The 19,688-nt window shown below is 37.3% G+C and overlaps 1 protein-coding gene across 1 annotated transcript in view; it reads left to right on the top strand.

Annotated features, from left to right (window-relative positions):
* Positions 1-19,688, top strand: part of MAGI2 (membrane associated guanylate kinase, WW and PDZ domain containing 2) — an 836,940-nt gene that overhangs the window by 721,663 nt on the left and 95,589 nt on the right. The window contains exons 11-12 of the mRNA XM_045564147.1: positions 3,774-3,963; positions 13,582-13,623. Of these exons, the coding sequence (XP_045420103.1) occupies positions 3,774-3,963; positions 13,582-13,623 (232 nt within the window). The remainder of the gene's footprint in view (positions 1-3,773; positions 3,964-13,581; positions 13,624-19,688) is intronic.

Raw genomic sequence — 19,688 nt, 5'->3', positions numbered from 1 at the left:
ACTCTCTCCTCTGAGGAGCATTGATGACATCATTAGTCAGAGTAAGAAAATACTATCCTGGCTGAGTTCTAGCCTCCTCCTCGTCGTGTGCCACTCCCTGACGCTCTTCTGTCCTACTGATCCACATCCTGAGCTAATCCATGTCAACATGGTCACTTCCTGTTTAACAAGTAATACACTAATTATAGTGAGTTCTCATTCTCTCCGTCTGGAAGGGATCAAGTTCATTCTTCAAATACAGAATCAAGCCAAATACCTTTATTTCCCAGCCCTGCTCAAAACAGTGAGGGAGTGGGTTTAAACTACCCCAATTTCTGTAGGAAGAAAACAAGTTTTAGACATAGTATTTCATGAAGGAAAACAGTAACCTCCCTTATTCACAACCCCTCTACTCCTTATATGCACCATAGAATCAAAAGCTGGGATTAAAAATAATTAGCCACAACCATGAATGGATTTTTCTGTTTTACTGTTTGATACCTGCGTATGAACTGTATGTCCAGTCTCTTCACTGCTATTTCAGTGACTGCTCTTTCATATAGACAGACATCCATTCATTCACCAAGGCTGGCAGAGATACAGACTTCTCTCAAATACAGAAAACAATTTTATTTCCATTTTTCCTTACTCTACTGAAATGTTTATAAATATCAGCCTAGGTATGGATGCCACTGAGACCAGACAGGAGATCCCCAATAAGAAGCCTTGTTGAGAGACACCTGGTAGGTAACACAAATTCTAGGCAGGTAAAGGCCAGGAAGATGCTAGGTAGAGCAAGTGAGGCCCATGGACCTGGGCACAGGGACAAGATCAGGAATCCAGGAGGTTCACAAAGGTAGAGAGGAACACAGAGTGTCCCAGGTAGAAAACAAAAGTCCAGAGACCAAGATGTGTAAGGAAGTAGGAAGGAGTCAACAGAATCCACCCTTCAGAAGGTACAGTTGGGTCAGCACACCAGCCCCAGAGAAAGGGGTGACCTCTGATCCTAGGGCAGGTGGTTTGCTCCATGGTCTTCCGAGTCGGAGCCACCAGGTTTGGAGGGAGCACGGCAAGAAGGGGTAGGGGTGGAATGGTAAATCTACTTTTCCATGGGCACAGTGATTTTCTGCTCCACAGTCTTTTAAGAAACCCTGACATAGTGACTCAAGGGTTGATGAATGTCACAGCAAGAAGTTGTGAATGCTTTACAAAGCATGAACTGGACTCTTGACTAATTCCCCAATCTCTGTGCTACAGAAATTGTAGAATTTGTCAATCTGCCATAGAAACTTTCCCAAACAGTGCCCAAAGCATTATTTGTTCTGTAGTTTAAGATTGTTTTTTTAGAAATACCAATATTTTACCTGAAGAATGTTTGCTCCAATGGCTGTACATGAACAATACAGATACCGGCAAGAGCAAGACACTTGTGGCTATCAGATAACCCTCAGTGCAATACGGGAGAAAGAAATAGACATTTGCTGGAGCCGCATGATGACAAGCGGGATACTACAGCTCCTCTAACCATATTCCTAATTTATTTACTTTTTTGCATTTCATATCTTATGTTTGGGAACAGAAGAGAGAAAATCATAGCCAGAATGAATCCACAAGGTGCATAAAGTCAATTAAAGTGAAAAATTTTAAAGGATATTCCTTTAGCCACAAATGTGGTCTTCTACATCATAGCAAAGTCACCCAGAATAGATGACCAAAGAAACCCAGAATGACTTTCTATATGAATTTCACTATCAAATGAATTATGAATTGCATATTTAAAGATTTTTACTAAATGGGAGCACAAGGTACACTGAGCAGAAAATTTACTAAAACTCTAATCACCTTTACCAGTTACTTCCCCCAACGTGTTATTATGTAAACAGTCACTCCTGTTAGAGTTAAAGGTTGCTTCTGACTCAGGATCTGCCACTGGCGGCAGCTGCTGCCACTTACCCTGTCTGTGCTTTTGGAGATTATGTTGAATAGGAGGGAATTGAACTAGCCTAAGGGTTTTCCATCCTTGTTAGCTATAGAAACTTTGTTCACATGAAATCTTGGGCAGTAGCTCATATAGAAAAAAATTAAAATGAAGCCAGTCTTATTGAAAGAAGGATCAGCGACCCATTTCTTTCCTAGTTTGCCGGCTCAACTCAAACCCCTGCCATAGTCCCAGGTGGGCAGGGTGGGCCAGAGGGAAATCTGGTGTGACCCAGTGCATGTGCAGTTTGAAAAACCCTGGCGCACATGGTACCTCACATCCCTTCCAGCTTTAAAATATTGATGATTGACAGGTCAGAGCTAGAATCAGAGCCCTGGTCAAAATATAGCCAGTGTGAAAACAAAAGCAGGACAGTGCAGTAGGGGACAGAAAGATAGGATCCTGCCAAGTTCAAAGTATTGTATATCAAAACTGCTTTTTCAAGTGGCCGTATTTTATTCACGATTTCATTCATCTACTAAATGAACATTTTCAGAGCACTATGTATTGGTAATACAGCAAGGATAAAGACACAGCCCCTGTCCCCATCATGACCTATTTGAGACCCAGAGGGGCAGACAGACATATAAGCATAGGTGGGAGTGATGAGTGGTGTGAGAGGAAGTAGAGGTGCTGTCAGAGCACCCAGGAGGGGCCAGGGGGGCAGCACCAGACTTCTAGGAAAGGAGATATTGCATCTGAATCTAGTAGCCAGGTAAAGTGAGGAGGGGAATGAGAGTGGGAAATGGGTAAACTTTGCATGTAGAAGGAGAAATCAAGAAAGTATGCAAAGGTTCAGAGGCAGAATAGGACCTGGTGGATCCTAGGGAACAAGAGGAGAGACCACTAACAATATGAGAAAGGTGAGCAGAACTGAGTCAACAGGAGCCTGCCACACCCACTAGGGAGTTTGGCCTTTATCCTGAGGACCATGCTGACCCAGCGCAGAATTTTAAGCAAGAGGGTAAACAAATCTAATTTTTTACATGCACTACAGGTTTGTTTAAAACAGAAAAGCAGAAGTTGAGTTTGAATAAGGAATCAGTTAATTGTTGGATGAAGGTGAAGTTGGTGGTACCAATAGGTGATCTCAGTGACCCTGGCTTCCTCCTTATAAAGGATGATGTTAATCTCTGCTTTATCTATCTCACAGTGCTATGGTGAGGACCAAAGAATATTATGTATGTGAAAGAGCATGATAAACTAGGAAGTACTCTATAGATCTTTGATAAATGGTGATAGTAGCATTTTGGGGGAGAAATCACCAGATTAGCAGCAAATGAGGCTTCCTAGAAGACTATGAACAATTCCTGAATCCTAGATGGTTGTATAAGGACTTATAAACTGAAAGGGAAGTGATTGAAGTGTAGGACGCTGTTGGGATATGCATAGGTAGCAAATGGATACAAGCAGATACTTTATCTTCTGCTTTAGTATTACAATAGTGATGTAATGTACTGGGACCATCTTAGAAAAGGAATACTATACATTTCTAAGCAGTTACACATGTTATCTTTATTTTATGGGGGGAAAAACACAGAGAAATTGTGTGATTTGCTAAAATTTACCTGCTAATAGATGATGAGGTTACATAAGTGTACATTCAAAAGTCAGGCACCATTTGTATTTATAATAGTCTATGATGCTGTATTGTGTAGAAATAGAATCTTTTCTTTCAAGGCAATGTCACCAAAGTTTTAAATGTTTCCTGGAAGAAACGTCCACCAGGCAAGAATGTCTAACTTAAAGATGACAAGAGAAATAGCAGGGAAGGATTCACTGTCAGTCATTTTCTCTGTTCTCTTTCACTTTTTAGATAACAGACCGATGGGAGAATCAAGGCAGTCCTCAAACGAGTTTATCTGCTCCGGCCATACCGCAGAACCTGCCCTTCCCACCCGCACTTCACAGGAGTTCCTTTCCTGACTCAACAGAGGCCTTTGACCCACGGAAGCCTGACCCATATGAGCTCTACGAGAAATCTAGAGCCATTTATGAAAGTAGGCGTAAGTGAAAGCCACATACAACAGGGGTACTTTAATAATAGCTGCGTCCCTGACAGGAGAGATACTGAGGCTGAATGATCTGGAATGATTTTATATTCTGAGTTTCAAAAGTATCTCAAAAGTAGAGCCAGCTGGTCTAAAATTATCTTTAAAAGCCTGTTGATTCTAAAAGTAAGCTTATTATATGTTTCAGTTTTAAATTTTATCTCCTACTTTTTTCTCCCTAAGAACCTGAGGAAAATCAGGAATATATTTTTGGGGGGTGGGGATGGGTTGTTGGTTTTGTTTCAATCACCAAATAAGGAAAAGAAGTGTTTAAAATTTGTATCTGTTTAATCTGATCTTGAGTCTAAAGTTTAGATTTTTCTTAGAGCCCTGAATGCAGCCACTGAAGTTAGAGCTTTGAGTGAAATGTCAGCCAAGTCTTTCCAACTCGCAGTCATGAAATCAGTTGATTTTGAAAGCAGTGCAGAGCCAGGTGCCAATCATCCCCGCCGGAGTCTTCTGCTTCTCATTTCGTGCAATCAGGCACCTTTGAATGTTTCATCTTAAAATAGTGTATATGCACTTGTCATCCTATCTAAAGGTCTTTTAAGATTATTTCATGGCACTTTATAAACATTAGAAAACAAGGCCTTTTGGCCAGGCACAGTGGCTCATGCCTATAATCCCAATACTCTGGGAGGCCAAGGCAGGAGGATCTCTTTTGGCCAAGAGTTCAAGACTAGCCTGAGCAACACAGCAAGATCCCATCTCTAAAAAAATAATAATAAAATAAAATAAATAAAAATAAAATAATTTTTTTTTAATTAGCCGGGAGTGATGACATGCACCTATAGTCTCAGCTACTCAGGAGGCTGAAGTGGGAGGATTGTTTGAGCCCAGGAGAGTTTGAGGCTGCAGTGAGCTATGATCATGCCATGGCACTCCAGCATGAGTAACAGAGGGAGACCCTATCTCTATTTAAGAAAAAGAAGAAAAGAAAACAAGTCTTTTAATATTGCATGTACATTCATCATGCTTCTTTCTGCCATCTTACAGGTCATCTCCACCACATGTTAGAGGACAGGAGTCTAAGTGGCATCAGTGTATAATACACAGTATAGTAAGAACCTGAGTAAATGATCAGGTAACCCAGGCTAGTGAGAAGGGTTTTACTGGCGCTCCCATTTATGATGTGCTGATTTCCTTTGCTTCAGTGTTCCGCCAGTGTCTTTTTTCCAACTTTATCATCGGAAGCATGAATAGCAAGTTTTAAATTGTGTGTGATCTCAGAGGATCTCAAATCTGCTTACTCTTTTGATGAGCTCAGGGGCTGACAATTATGCACCCAGCTGGCAAAGGGAAAAGCAGACATAATACCTTTCCCCCATCCTCTACAACTCTTTGTAGAAGTAATTTTGGTTGATAGAATAGTTAGGACAGCAGGCCATTGAGAAATCATTTTCATCAAAATGAAACAACCCATACATACATACTTTTTTTTTTTAAGAATTGGCTACATCAGAGCTACCATATTTTATTCTTCTCCTTCTAGATGAATGACTGAAATATCTTTCGAGGATTGTATCATGTCTTTGCTTTAGTAGCATAAGAACAAAGGAGGCATTTTTAGCTGTATAATATGGTGTATGAATTCAGAGTATTAATGCTCATTAAACTGAAAACAGTTGAAGAGATTTCAGCACAGTTCTTAGTACCTTTTCTGCTTCAATAACCAAGTATTTATTGAATACTCACTTTATTCTCAGCACTGTGGGAAGATACCAAAGATGAGTAATATGTCTGCTCTCACACATTTAACTGGAGAAATAAGAAGAATGAGTGTAAACAAGCAGAGACACAGTGTGGTTCTAACATGGAAGGTGGAAACACGTTGCAGGATTAAAATATCATCCTTGGCTTGTTGGATTTTATGGTTATATTTAGGGAGCATTAAGAGATGCTTCCTCCTGGTTTTTTGTCTCTTCATTAGTCATTTGCTTCCATCCTTTTGCAGCTTCCTGGCTGATGCAAAGCTTTATTATTTGAGACAAAGGTAGTATTGGTGTTTATTCCCAATCTTCTCTTTGTGGTTCTTCTCTGATACAGTTGTGCCCTCAGTTTCTGAGCAGGAATTGTACGTGACCCTCTCTCAACTCTCAGAGAATTCTGCTTTCTTTATCCAGCCCCTGTAAGACCATTCCTGTTCATTGCCTTTCCTCTCCTCACCTGTAACAAGCCAAGCGAACCAATCCACCTTAACCCCCATAACTTTCTTTTTCAGCCCTCCTCTGGGAGCTCTTATCCCCCTTTGCTTCTGCAGCTGCAGAACAGCAAGAATCCTGACGACTCCCCACGTCACCCCCCACCCCGCACCCACCTCCGCGCCCTCGCCTGTGCCACTGCTGCTGCCCCCCGAGTGGCCCCCCCTTCTTGTTTCTCTCTAATGTTTCTAAGGTCTCAGTAATGTTTTCAGGGTCAAAACTCCCAGGAAGCCAAAAAAAGGGCAAGCTTATTTCCTTTCCTATCCTTCTCTTTTCTATCGTGTTATTTCATAATGCTAAATGGAGTGTGAATGAAAGACAGAAATCATGTCAAGGTAAGAAAAGCTCTACCCCTGAAGATTAAGGACACCAAAAAAGCATGATGCCATTTTCTCTATTCTGTCTAGCTGATCAGTCCCGTCTACTTGTTGTCACGTGGGTGTCTTTAAAAAACAAGACAGCTTTTTGCCCTCTGTACAAGACAAGTTTCATTCTCTCATTTAAATTTTTAGAGTAATACTAAAAAAAAAAAATTTTTTTTAACTAATGGGTGAAAAACTCAGTCTATTCCTCATCCTCTTCAGTTGTTTTAGGCAATGATCAAAAATGTATGCATCCAAACAAAAGATCCATATTCAAAATTTTTTATTGTGAAACACTCCTATTCTTATTGCTTTGAATCACATGTGTGACATTTAGGTTTGGCTCTATTTATTCTTGTGTCTCTAAACTTTTTCCTGGGAGGAAAAAAAAAATCAGTGAGACCAGGAAAAACGTGGGAGGGAATCCTAAGCAAAGCTATTTAAACTAAGTCCTTTGACATTTTCCCCAGCCCATCATGATATCATGGTATCCTTCCTTACAGCCATGTCCAAAGCTAAAGAGATTTTTGCATTCACATTCAAAACTGGGTTGTAGTCACCAAATAAAAAGACACCTCCCCCACCCACAAGGGTTGTACAGAGCTACAGAATGTTTGTTCTGTCAAAGTTGTCAAGAAATATTTGGTTTCAAGTCACCAGTCCCCTGCAAATGATAGAAATTTATCAAATGATGTAAATGCTGCTGTGCCTCATTTGACTCATAATTAGATTATGCTGACATTTAATGTGCAGGCACAGGACATCTTAATAAAGTTGTAGTCCTGGGGAAAAAGTGCCGTGATTGTAAACAAATGAAGACAACCATAAGACACTAGAGCCACGTGAAACAGAACATGACAGGTACATGCTTATGAGAGGCAAGCTAGAAACAGCCTGTCTTCGTGAGATCTTCTCAAGACGAGGTAGGACTGCAGAAAGACAGAGAAAGGCAGACTCTCCCACCCGGCAGGGTGGTAATGCCTCTGATTTCAGAGCATTAGGCACAGTGCCCAGAGGTAGCAATGGCAGCTCCACATCAATCAACAAGAATATATGAAACTCTCACTGTGTGTCTAGGACTCTGCTAGGCCTTCCCCAAGAGGAAAGTCATGAGAAATAATCTCTGCTCATTAGAAGCTTGCAGGGAAGTTGAGGACACAAACAACACATAGGAAAACAATTCCTGAACAAGGCTACATCACACAACGCAGAAATAATATCGGTATTTGAATGTGTGGAATTGTGCAATAAAAGTAATTAAACGATACTGATAGTTTCTTAACTTTCATGTGTAAAATTGATGTTTAATCAGGAGAATGTATTATATATCTTTGAATTATCAAAATCTCATTAGTCCATATAGGAGAACGCTGCAAAAAAGAAAAAATTTTCCCACTAACTTAATTTCACATAAGCTTAAGCTTACATATATAAAAGTAGAACCATGACCCCCAAAAAATACCCCCAAATAGTTTTGGCCAATGGGATTTCTGGATCTTCATGTCAATTATTTAAACATTGACCGCATGTCATTACTGCCAATTCCCAGACAAGAGAAAAAAATCTCCCCACTCCCATCTCTACCAGAGATTTTTGTCACTATTCTGTTTGTTTTAGTCTCTGTTGATTTGACTTCTTCCTATCCCCATTGCTTGCAATTTTAAAAATTGAAAGCAAAGGAAAATATCCATCTTTGTATAGTGGGACAAGCCCTACAATTTTTGACTTCTCGTTTCTCTGTCGTTTTCCCATGAATCTTATGAAGGACAGACTTGAATTTTTTTGCACTCACAAGAGCAACTGCTTGAAATTCGTGTTTGTATTCTAACATTCCTAATGCTGGATTATGTATATCATTTCTAACCTTGGAAAAAAAGTATTTCTAAAGGCCTTTACTATCTTCTCCCCCTCATCTCGTCCTGCCATTCCTTCTCTATGTATGATTGCACCCTTGCTTCCACCATATATTTCTGATATGATAGGAAACTTCTTTAAATGGCCTAGTTACCCCCTAGACAACAGTGACTACATATGGGAGTTTTCCTGGAACAGTCCTGGTCTGTGTTGTCCTGGCATAATTATTAATAGCTCACTTTTTACCCTATAGACACTGTCCTCATTTGAATGACAAATTATGAAGTTTCCCTTTATTGCATAATCTATTCAAGGAATAAACATCGTTACTATCCAAGAAAAGCATATATCTAAATATACAGACCATGAATAAAAATTTTAGCGCCTACTTAGATAAATAATTTTTTCAAGTTAAATTATTTGCTAATAGAATTTTTGCCTATACATGTTTCATCCCTAATTTGAGGTAAAGGCCTAATTGGTGGCTCATCTTAGTGGCCAAACTCCCAATAAACTCCCCCATACCCAGAAAATTGTACATATGTCCTAATCCAGTGCATGGTAAATTAATAGAAAATATAGGTAGTAAAGCATCACACATTGAAGTACTATGTCATGCAGTCCTCATTCTTATCACAGAGAATAAGTCAAGTTCAACATCGCAATAATCACAGAACTAAAAAGGAGTTAATCTCACATGTCTCCTGCCCCTAGGAAAGATTATTCCTGGATAACTGCAGATAGATGCCTATCACAACTGCTCTTTTTATTACCAGGCAAAGCAATATAAAGTGCTTCCCAAAGAAAATGAGTGTGGCTCACTTTCTTAAGAATCTTAAGAAAATAAGATTCTAATGAACGCTTATTGATTTAGGAAAGAGGGCCCAGTCTTGTTGCTTCACTTTTCTTTAAGCCGGGCTTATTCTAAAAGTTTGTCTGATCATCCTTAGCTCATGAGGGCATTTCTTGGGCATGCTCCACACTGCAGCCTTGGAAGCAGGAGCAAATGAGCAGATGCAGCTAGGAATAGACAGAAAAGAAAAATCCTTATTTCCTGGAACTCTTCCCTCAGGGTTCTGTTCCTTGGTTTGAACCCAAGTTGAATTATGACTGAAGTCGTACAAACTTTTTTCTGTTCACATTGAACTTTGGTTATTATAAATAAACAATTTATGAGGTACAACTTGTCCACACTCCTTTGCAGTAAGACATCACTCACATGTAGGATTATAAAAGTGTCAAGGATCCGTATGGTATAACGTGCCTTCTGGTATAACCTCTTTAGAGTAGAAATTCCTCTGAAATTTCTTCAAAGAGAGCTCACACAATCAATTTTTCTTTCTAGAAATTAGAAGGCATTAACCTATAATAAGCAATGAGTATCACAGCAAAGGTAGCAATCAAAAGTAACCACAGTCCTGTTAAAGAGCATAATGGAGCAGCAAACTGTTTTTCAGTACTGCATCTGAAACGAAATTATAATTTGTGGCACATCACAAATAGTCTGTTGTGTTTTTCACCTCTATGGCTTTTATCCTGCTCTTTTGTTGTTCTCTGTTCATAGTTGAATTCTTTCATTGTTTAGTATTATAATGCACATATAATTCATGACTGATCACAAATGGGTGGTGTTTCTAAGCTGTCAGGTTTTCTGCTGCTCTTTCCTTGTTATCAGTGAGCAAGGGTTGTAGTTTGCCCTGCCTCCCATCCTAACGGCAGAGCCATTTGAAAGAATGGGATGGTATAATAATAATATTATCCAGCACAGCACACCACTGGAGACTCCAAATGAAAAGTGATGGTGGAAGCCACATTGCACATGGTAGTATCCATTCATGGTGCTCAGAACCAGAGTTCAGAAGGCTATGAAAAATCTGTCTGCTTGAGTTTTCCTGGCTTCAGTCTCCTTTCCCCATGTAATTAAACATTTGATATCGTCAAGCTGGAAATACCAAAAGGCTTTAGAAAGATTTCAGTAAATTCATGGATGCCGTAGCTAGAGGCAGCTATTACGTGATCATGAAAGGCCACCTTGCCTTCCCAGAGAGCATCCTTACATCTGAACACTGTGCTAGGTCGCAGCCTGGTCTGATTTGCTCTAACACTGTTGGTGTCCAGTGGCCTTAATTAAAATACCCCCCACATATGTTCTCTTGAACACAGTCTTACTTTAGTGAAATATTTAAAAAAAGATGATATGTAAATGTTAAGACACTTTTGCCAATGACTTTAGCATTAGAATCATAAAAAGATTAAAAAAAATTTAATACCATTATCATCTTAAATGTCCTCCACTGGACTATGAAGGTTAATCTTCTGTACTTTTTTCCCATGGGAGAAGCATTGTTGTTGTCCTTAGTATGATTTATGTTATAGTTTGATCTGTGAAAAAATTTGCCTTTCAGCTGGAGTTTCTAATATATCGCATTATGCGTCACTTTTTAGTTATAATGTGCTGATAATGGAGATCAGTAAATCCAGTTAAGTCGTGTTTGCCATTTTTAATATGTAGACTTTAATTAATTTGGAAATCTAATTTTTAAAAATGGTATTTTCAGATACCTTTCAAAAAAACTGTGGTAATGTTTATATGTCTAGCACATTGCTTTTGAAATAGGAAATTACCATGATGAGCTTAAGTAAGATAGATAATAAAATAAAAGCTGTGGTAGAGCACATATTTTCCCGTGTATTTTAAAAATTAGATCCAATGCTATAACTTATAAATTTATTTCATTCAGTAGTTTAAAACTTAAAGATCCTGGAATTAGACAGATGTAAGTGGGGGGTAGTGAAAAGTAAACTCTAAAATATTAGTGTTTGATTGAAAGTGATTTTATATGTCAAAGCATTTTTTGGTAGCACAAATAGTATAAGCCAAGGTTCTTTCATGAATAAATATGAGACCACCACGGCTGCAGTAAACCGAGTTTAATTGCTCAATGGCAAGTAGGTCCTAGTAAGATTATATTAATAATAACATAAAATGTCAGTTTTATACCTAATGGAAGTATTTAGAAGGTAGCAGCAGTCTTCCATCTTTGATGCAGGTGTACCTTTTTGATGAAAGGATATTTTTCCATTCATAATCCTAAGCTGTCACACAAAATGTGGAGGCTGTTAAAAAATAACAGTTCTGCTAGAAAACTAATTTGCCTTTACTGTGAAAACATAGCTTACCTGGCAGGAATGATCATTATGCCCTCGAGCTGACTAGCTATTTATTTGAAACAAACGAAGCTCAATGAGAAAGCAATCAGAATTTGGTCTTATTTTAATTTTTTAAATTTAATGATAAAATACTCATTTTTTTCATAGTGCACAACTTCATGTGGCACCAACTGTATTATAAAATTATGTCATTCTAAATGGGGAAGTTCTATTGTACTTTATTTTCACTCTGTACTTTTTAAAACTAAGTCTTTTAAGTTACTTCCTCTGTAAATGCTTTTAATAAGGAATAATCACTTATACTTTATAATTATATATCATAAATACATGATTATTTATAGACCATAATAATAATAATGGTCTGAAATTTCTTCCAAGCTAAAAATAGTTTACATATTGAAGTCTAAAAGTGTGGGAGGAGTGGTTCTTGCAAGAAAATTTTACAGTTCTTTTATCTACAATGTGAATTTATGCTTTAGAGAGGTGTAGTGACTTTTAATTAATCTCCATCTGGAATTCCTTACATGATTCAAGAGCAAAGCGATGTCATAAACTTAATACTAAGTTAATCATAGAGGCAAAAATGTGACTCTCTCAGATAGAAATTATCTCAGCTTATCTTAACATAGACCTTTATCTTCCTAAATTTTTCTTGACCAGAGGTTTGTGTCCATGTGTCTTCTGCCCATCTCATATTATACCCAGTTGTGTGGATTAGGAACTTCTCTATTGACAGAACTGTGAAGGCATAGGAAGACTATCTGAAGATGGTAGGCAAAAAATTATAGCATAGTCAGAAAAGAGTGTAGTATATATGTATTATATTTAGTATAATACTAAAATGAAACCAAAGAAAGAGATCTTTATTGCATAATGCATTCTAATTCTTAAGTAAGATGAAAACAAAATGGACACTTAGATATAATATTGTCAGTATTTTTTCTAAAAAGGACCTTGAAAAGTTTCCTGTGAAATAGTGTACAATAATTTACACAAGTCACTTGGCATTTTGGGCCTTAATCTTGCCATCTGTGAAATGAAGGGCTATGGTGGAAGCTCTTCAAGGTGCTTTGCAGCTCCACCACTCTGTTCATTCCTCTAAAATGTTAAGACAATGGATTTGGAAGGCAGAGTGAAAATTAAGGGACAATTTAGTTATGTCATTATATACATGTTCAGCAGTTCCAGATAAAGATGGTGAAAGTCTGCATTTCTCAAACATGTCTATAAGGGATAGGGGTAGAAGCACATCAATTGGGCTGTAACCTACCCCTGATAAATTTTAATCCATGACAGCAACAGGACACAGTATGTAACTAGGTTGTCCAAAGTTCTAGAATTGTGAGTGTGGGATAACCCTACATTTTAAAGGTGTTTAAACTCGTGTTCTTGAATGCTATGTTACTACATGTAGCACAGATCACATCATAATTCTCGTAAAGGATCTCTACTGCTGAAATAAACCCACTTAACTCAACTACTTGTATATAAATTTAACTATCCCAATAATTGGGAGTATCAAAATATTTGGACTGGTGTATGTAAATCAATACAATCATTGATTGAATTTTCCACTTTTCAATGTTTTCTGATACAATATTATAACATGATTTTAAAAGACCTGTATTCACTGTACATACTTCAGGTTCTGGATTCACTTTACTTTCAAATAAGCATTCTTCTAATGAGAATCAAAGCTTAGTAATATTTAGAAATGGTAATCTTTTTTTCATCCTGATCTAAGCAAAATTCAGATTTTTCTATTTTGGGTGCATATAAAAAGAATACATTTATGTACATATTCATACAAAAAGCAGGGTAAATCTGTCCATTAACATCTATGGATCTTAGAGGAAAAAAAAAATCCTTAACGATGAGAACAAGATTGGGGCGGGGGAGTTATAATAGCAACAAAAAGAAAGTAAAGATGAATTTTAAAATGCCATAAATGAATTTCGATTTTAATTCCCCATTTTCCCATCCAGAACAAGTGCCACCCAGGACCAGTTTTCGAATGGATTCCTCTGGCAAGTATTCTTCAGTACTCACAGTTCTGTGAACAATACATCTTCCATTTTGTGTAACAAGTCATTCTTCCGAGTAGTCTCAGTTTTTTAGTATATGACCACTATACTATTTTGTTCATCCACATAAACATGCATTCAAGGTAGAGAGCAAGTCTCATCATTGTGGGCCTGCAACAAAAGACAAAGGAAAACAGTCATATTCATGAATTTTTTTCATAAAATGCTTTAGTAAAAGACTAGATTAACAACCAGCTGCCAAAGAAAGCCATCAGCCTGACTAGATCCGTGCTGTCCAATATAGTAGCCACTGGCTATCTGTGGCTGTGGGCACTGGAAATGTGGCCACTCTAAAGGTAGATGTGCTATGAAGTATGTGTAAAACCCACACTGGACTTCAAAGACTTAGTATCCCTAAAAAAAGAAAAAAAAAAAGAATGATATCTCATTAATTTTATATTGATTTATGTTGAAATAATATTTTAGATATATTGTTAAATAAAATATATGGTAAAAATTGATTTTACCTGTTTTGTTTTTCTTTTTAAAATGTGGCTACCAGAAAACTGTAAATTATTTATGTAGCTTACATTTTATTTATATTGGACAGCACTAGGCTAGACGGAAATAAGAAGCTAGAGGAGCTCAAGAGATTTTCCATTTAGACATTTCCAAAGAACTTACTAAAAATTTTGCTAATATAAAATGAAATTATTTTCAAATCAATTAAATACCTATATCAACTTGATTTTTTTAAAACCATTCCAATTACAAAATGCTCTATTTCAATAGGATTTTAAGTTAGGATAGGATATTATAGTTTCAAATTTAAGAGCTGTTAGTGATAATTAATTTGCTTAAATGGAAAATTTTTTTGAGTTAATCATTCCCAAAATACCAATTTTGATTTAGGCTAAAATATTTAATAACATTATTGTAGAAATGAAGGAGGAAAAAGAAAATTCAGATTTTTTTTTTTTTACTCTTAGAATTAGTGTTAGAAATGCTTTGAATAGCTGATTGGACCACTGGATTGAAAGGCAGAACACTGAAACAATTGCAGAAAAGAGAGTTTAGTCATAATAGCACTATTTCAGGTCTGTGGGCTCACAGCACACATCTCTAGAGTGTTTCCATGATGACAGCTCATTATCCATCTCAGCATGTTCTAACACCCCTCAGAAAATATATGTGCTTGAGATCATTTCATTCTGTAAGTTTCCATGTCATATTTTTGGATATGCAGAAAATACAGAAGATATTGCTTAGCATTTTGTCCTCAAATAATGTCTAAATTATTTATTTACCTTGGTCTGAAAATTTTAAAGCATGATTATTCTTTTATACTGTCAAAATCCTTGTAATTTTGAAGACTATCTTATGCCCAGAGAGAAAATGGGACCTAGTAATTACAGTTGCTAAATGAAATCAGGATTTAATTTAGAATTCTGCATCTCAGCTTATTGGCTACAATAAGCACATTTTTTGAAAATCTCAGATTCTGAATGTACTTAAGTTAAAAAGAATGGAAGAGCGTCCCAATAGTGTAGGATACCTTGATATATATGTAAAGTAATATTTTGCATTTTAAAAAAATACATTACTTAAAATACAAAAGTTGTAGTTTGAGTATATTATTGTACTACTATTATACAATCCCGATTTTCAAGAAAAGAACCAATCCAAATATTTTGTTTAATGTCCACACAAGTTATCAAAATATTCTGGAAAATTATGAATGCATCCAAAATAAATAGGTCTCTCATATTATTTCTCACATTTATGAAGTGTCCTTTATCAAAGTATGTGTCATGATTTTTGATTCCAATATATTGTCATAATTATAAGGTATATTATTAACTTTATCTGCATAAGATCCTTAGGTACAGAGGCAAAATTGATAGTAAGAAGTCCTAACTAATGTATTTATTAAACTAAGTGATAAATCCGTAGTGGAATAACGCTGTGGTTCATTGGGTCTAGCAGATTGGTGAGTGCCTTGAAACAACTAAATTCAAGAAATATTTATTTAGCAACTCTACAGGCTGAGTATAATGGAACAATATAGATGACAAACATAATGATGTCATCACTGAGGGAGGGTATCAGTGAGAAACAATGGAATCTATGGCCAGAGACTTTGAATGGGCAGCTCCACCCAAAGACAAGAGAATCAGGGAGTGGAGTATCACAGAAACTACTTCCAAAGGAGACCTTTCCTTGTTTAGGATCGAATGAAATCTGAGGTCGTAAAGGGTGCATCAATAGTATCAAGTGAGGCACTGAAATCAATCAGAATGAGGAAAGATAAAAACGTCGTTTATTCTGTTCATTAGGATGTCATCAACAACTTTAAAGAGTTCAGTAACCCCAGAAGAGCATAAACCAGACTGGCAGGAATGAGTCAGAGATGGAGAGAGGGCTCCACTGGGGACTATTTTCCAAGGGAGAGATGGAAGAGAGGAGCAAGGTGGTATTTAGGAAGGAGAAATTTGAGCTTATTTGAAGGCTGAGGAAGAGACTCAAATAAAAAATGGGAGATGGCTTTTACTATGACTAAAATATGCCCAGCCACATTCACATTTCGACAGGGATAAAGGCGAGAGGTAAGAAAAGGAATTCTTTTAAGGCAAAGGGTATTAGCTACTTACCAGGTAATGTTAGATCTGAGCAATAAAAACTGTTTAATTCCTGTTTAACTCATTCTGTATGTGGAGTGCATGGAAATCCAGAAGCCAGGGACATGGTTAGTAACGTTCTTTGATTCCTGATGCATTTCTTATACTATCTGTCCTACATCTATTTACACGGAAAAGCCAAAAAAGTAATGTTCTTTCCAACAGGAAAAATTGAATAAATGCATTCTCTGTGCCAAATTGAGATAATAAGCCATGGTGCTTATGTTTTAATTAAAATATGAAAGGGGATTCAAGTACCAAAATTTAATTTACATGTTTACAGCAGCATCCCATGTGCCAAATTAATTTATAAAATGTCATTCTTTGCATTTTTGAAGATTGAATCCATTCATAAAATTAATCAGTTGTATTTAGTTACCCATCCTTTTTTCCCTGATACTGTGCACAAAGCTATGCCTTTCAAAAACAAGCCCAAGGATGCATATACTATGTGAAGTCCGTGGAGTCTTAGTATGAAATAGGAATCAACTTTTGAAATTCTGCTTTTCTTTATCCTGAGGGAGGTTGTCCTGATACCTGGATTGGTCACCATTTGCTACTTTTTAAATGTTAGCATTTGCAACAGCAGTGTGAGCCCAGGATAAATCAGGACTTAGAAATTCCATTTCTGTAACTTGTCACAGTGGTCATATAAAATCCCATCTGGGAAGAGTATCATGAGATGCCTTTTTTCATCATGCCTCAGCATCCTAGGACCCAACTTCTAAGAAAGAAGCAACGCTGGCCATTGCTGGCCATTGAACATCAATGTCCAAAGAATATTTTATCTCCCCTTACTCCATTTCTTCACAATCACTGCCTCCTCTTGAGCTGCACCAAGCAACACCTGAGAGTACATGCCCCTGACAGTTCTCCAAAAAGGGTTGTAGAGACAGAAGATAAAAAAAAGAGCACAGAAAAAAAAAAATAAACAAGGAAGCAGAAGAGAAAAAGGATGTTGGTGGGGCATAGCTGAGCGACATCCAAAGTGACTCAGGTCTGGATAGGTATTTACTAGGCCCCTTCATCTAACAATACCTCAAATGTATAGTTTATTTATGAACAAGAGAGAGGAGTCATGATCGTTAACTCTGTTGAAATGGAGGGAAGAGTTGGCCCTTGGATTTCTTTACTTTAAGTTCTTGCATTAATAAGGGGAAACATAAAGCATGATGCAATTATTGAAACATGCCGTCAAGCCGGAAGAGCAGCTAGGGGAAAGTATCAGAAACAAAATAATCTTCCAAGAGACCTAACAAAACAAGAAGGAAAAAGAATAATGTCTCCCACCTTTGTACATACAATTTTAGTTATTTTGTAAAGCCAGAGTCAAAAAGGGAGGGAAAAAAAAGAAAAAGAAAAATTATCTTTCTAAAAAGCTCTTATTTTTCATTTAAAAAAAATACCACTGCCTCAAGGCACAATCTATCATTTAAACTTTTTTTCCATTGACTATTTCTCTAAAGTTTCCATGCCCTGCAGACTTTGAATCTGCGTTCAAAATTAACAGAGAAATAAAAAATAAATCACATCCGCTGGCATACTTCTCTAAGGGGTGGCTCTTTGCCTCTCTCTACTTGCTTATGTGCCATTAAGCTGGTCATCTTTGCCTGGAAGAATGGAAGGATGAAGATGAAATGGCTGGCACATGCCACCCTGTGTTTGAAATCAGGATGGGTCAGAGCAACAGGATTGTAATTCTCACCAAAATGCACATAAAGGTTAGGAGAAGAGGGATAAATGCATTACTCACATCTCTGGTTTTCAGAGTTAAATAAAATTCACCAGCTAAAATCTAGATTTTTTTTTTCCTTTAAAAAATGTCCTGAGTTATTTATTAAGGAAAAGCTTAATTCTCTTAGGAATCACAGCATTCCCTAATATAAAAACCACTTGGGCCCTGACACATCTCAAAATTCCATTACTGGGATTGTCATAATTTCAACATTTCCTTAGGGGGAAAGTTTTACATAGCAAATAAGATGAATCACACAGTAAACTTTTTGAGTTCCTCGTGCAACATGAATGGGTTCTGAAATCACGGGAGGAACAATTTCTCAGCAGCAATGCATAAATGAGGAGAATATAGGAGATGAAAAGTTCCAGTTAAATATATGCTGGCTCTATCATTTTCAGTGTCAAAAATATATCACCTTCTATTTGTATTTTTTATGTATATATGGTCTAGAGTCCTCCAAGCTTATAGTAACCTAGAGAAGAGATTGCCGTGAGCAGTTGTATCATGATTGACTTACAGACGTTTGAGCAATGAGCATTCTCTGTCATCTCCCATCTCCCCTTGTCTTTCTCCCTCCCTTGGGAGGAGTACAGGTACCTACTGTGATTTTGCAGGACTGCTCCACCTGCCTCCAGTCTCCCAAAAGCTTAGCACACACCCCAATGTGTGACTTCGTAGATGATATTATAGACACCAGGACAAACTGAATTCAAAAGCCAATTGTGCTTCATAGAGTATAGGGCAAATTTGCCATCTTCCGTTTATCACCCGGCTCTATTTCATAGGAACTGAATTTTTCTAAGTTCTCCCATCTTTAAAATATGCTGATTATGTAATTTATAAAAAATGACTAAAGGACATGGAGCTCTAATTGGTTACCCTTCTTTGAGGGTTGTATATTATTCATCGAATGGAAAAGACCTTGGTCATACGTGCATTTGGTCATAAGAAGGTGTGTGAATGGTCATTTTGTCTTGCGCAATTTATACACACACATATTTATATGCTTGATTCAGCTTTTTTTAAGAGAGCATGAGACATATGATCAGCATTTGCCTACATATCAGAAATAAATGACTTTCCTTTCATATATCACTGGGAATAACCCGGGTTGCTGTGCACCAAGGCAAGCCCAGTACCACTGTGCTTTGTACACTGTATCCCTTAGCAGCCCTGCTCACTGCAGCGCCTGGAAGAGATTCAACCAGCCATCATTCAGTGAGTCTCTCTGTCCTGTGCCTGCTATTATACATCCAGGTGACTCAGACATAGACTTTTTTCCCACGGGGATTCTCTGAAATCTCTCCTTAATTTCCAAAACTATCCTTTTTAAGCAAGGTGAATTTTACTTAATACTTGCTTCTATCAATTCTAACACCTTCTTTAAACTATTAAGGCCCAGAAATCACTAAACACTTCTTAAGCAAAGGATGGCATGATAAATATTTCCCCAAATCAGTGATCATCCAGGGCCATCCTAACGGTGGGCATGAAGGTACGCACAATGCAGCCACGATTGAGGCAGTGCCCCCTGAGGAGGGTACAAAGGGCCAGGAGCAGGGCATAGGCATCAATCATATTCTCTTTAAAATGTCCAATATTTTTTATAGTTTTAGTTCATTCTGGGGCTGAAAGAAATGACATTCAGGAGA

Source organism: Lemur catta, chromosome 11, assembly GCF_020740605.2.
Source record: "Lemur catta isolate mLemCat1 chromosome 11, mLemCat1.pri, whole genome shotgun sequence".
Classification (NCBI taxonomy): Eukaryota; Metazoa; Chordata; class Mammalia; order Primates; family Lemuridae; genus Lemur; species Lemur catta.
Note: the sequence above shows the minus strand (reverse complement) of the source record. Positions and strands in the feature narration are given on the sequence as shown.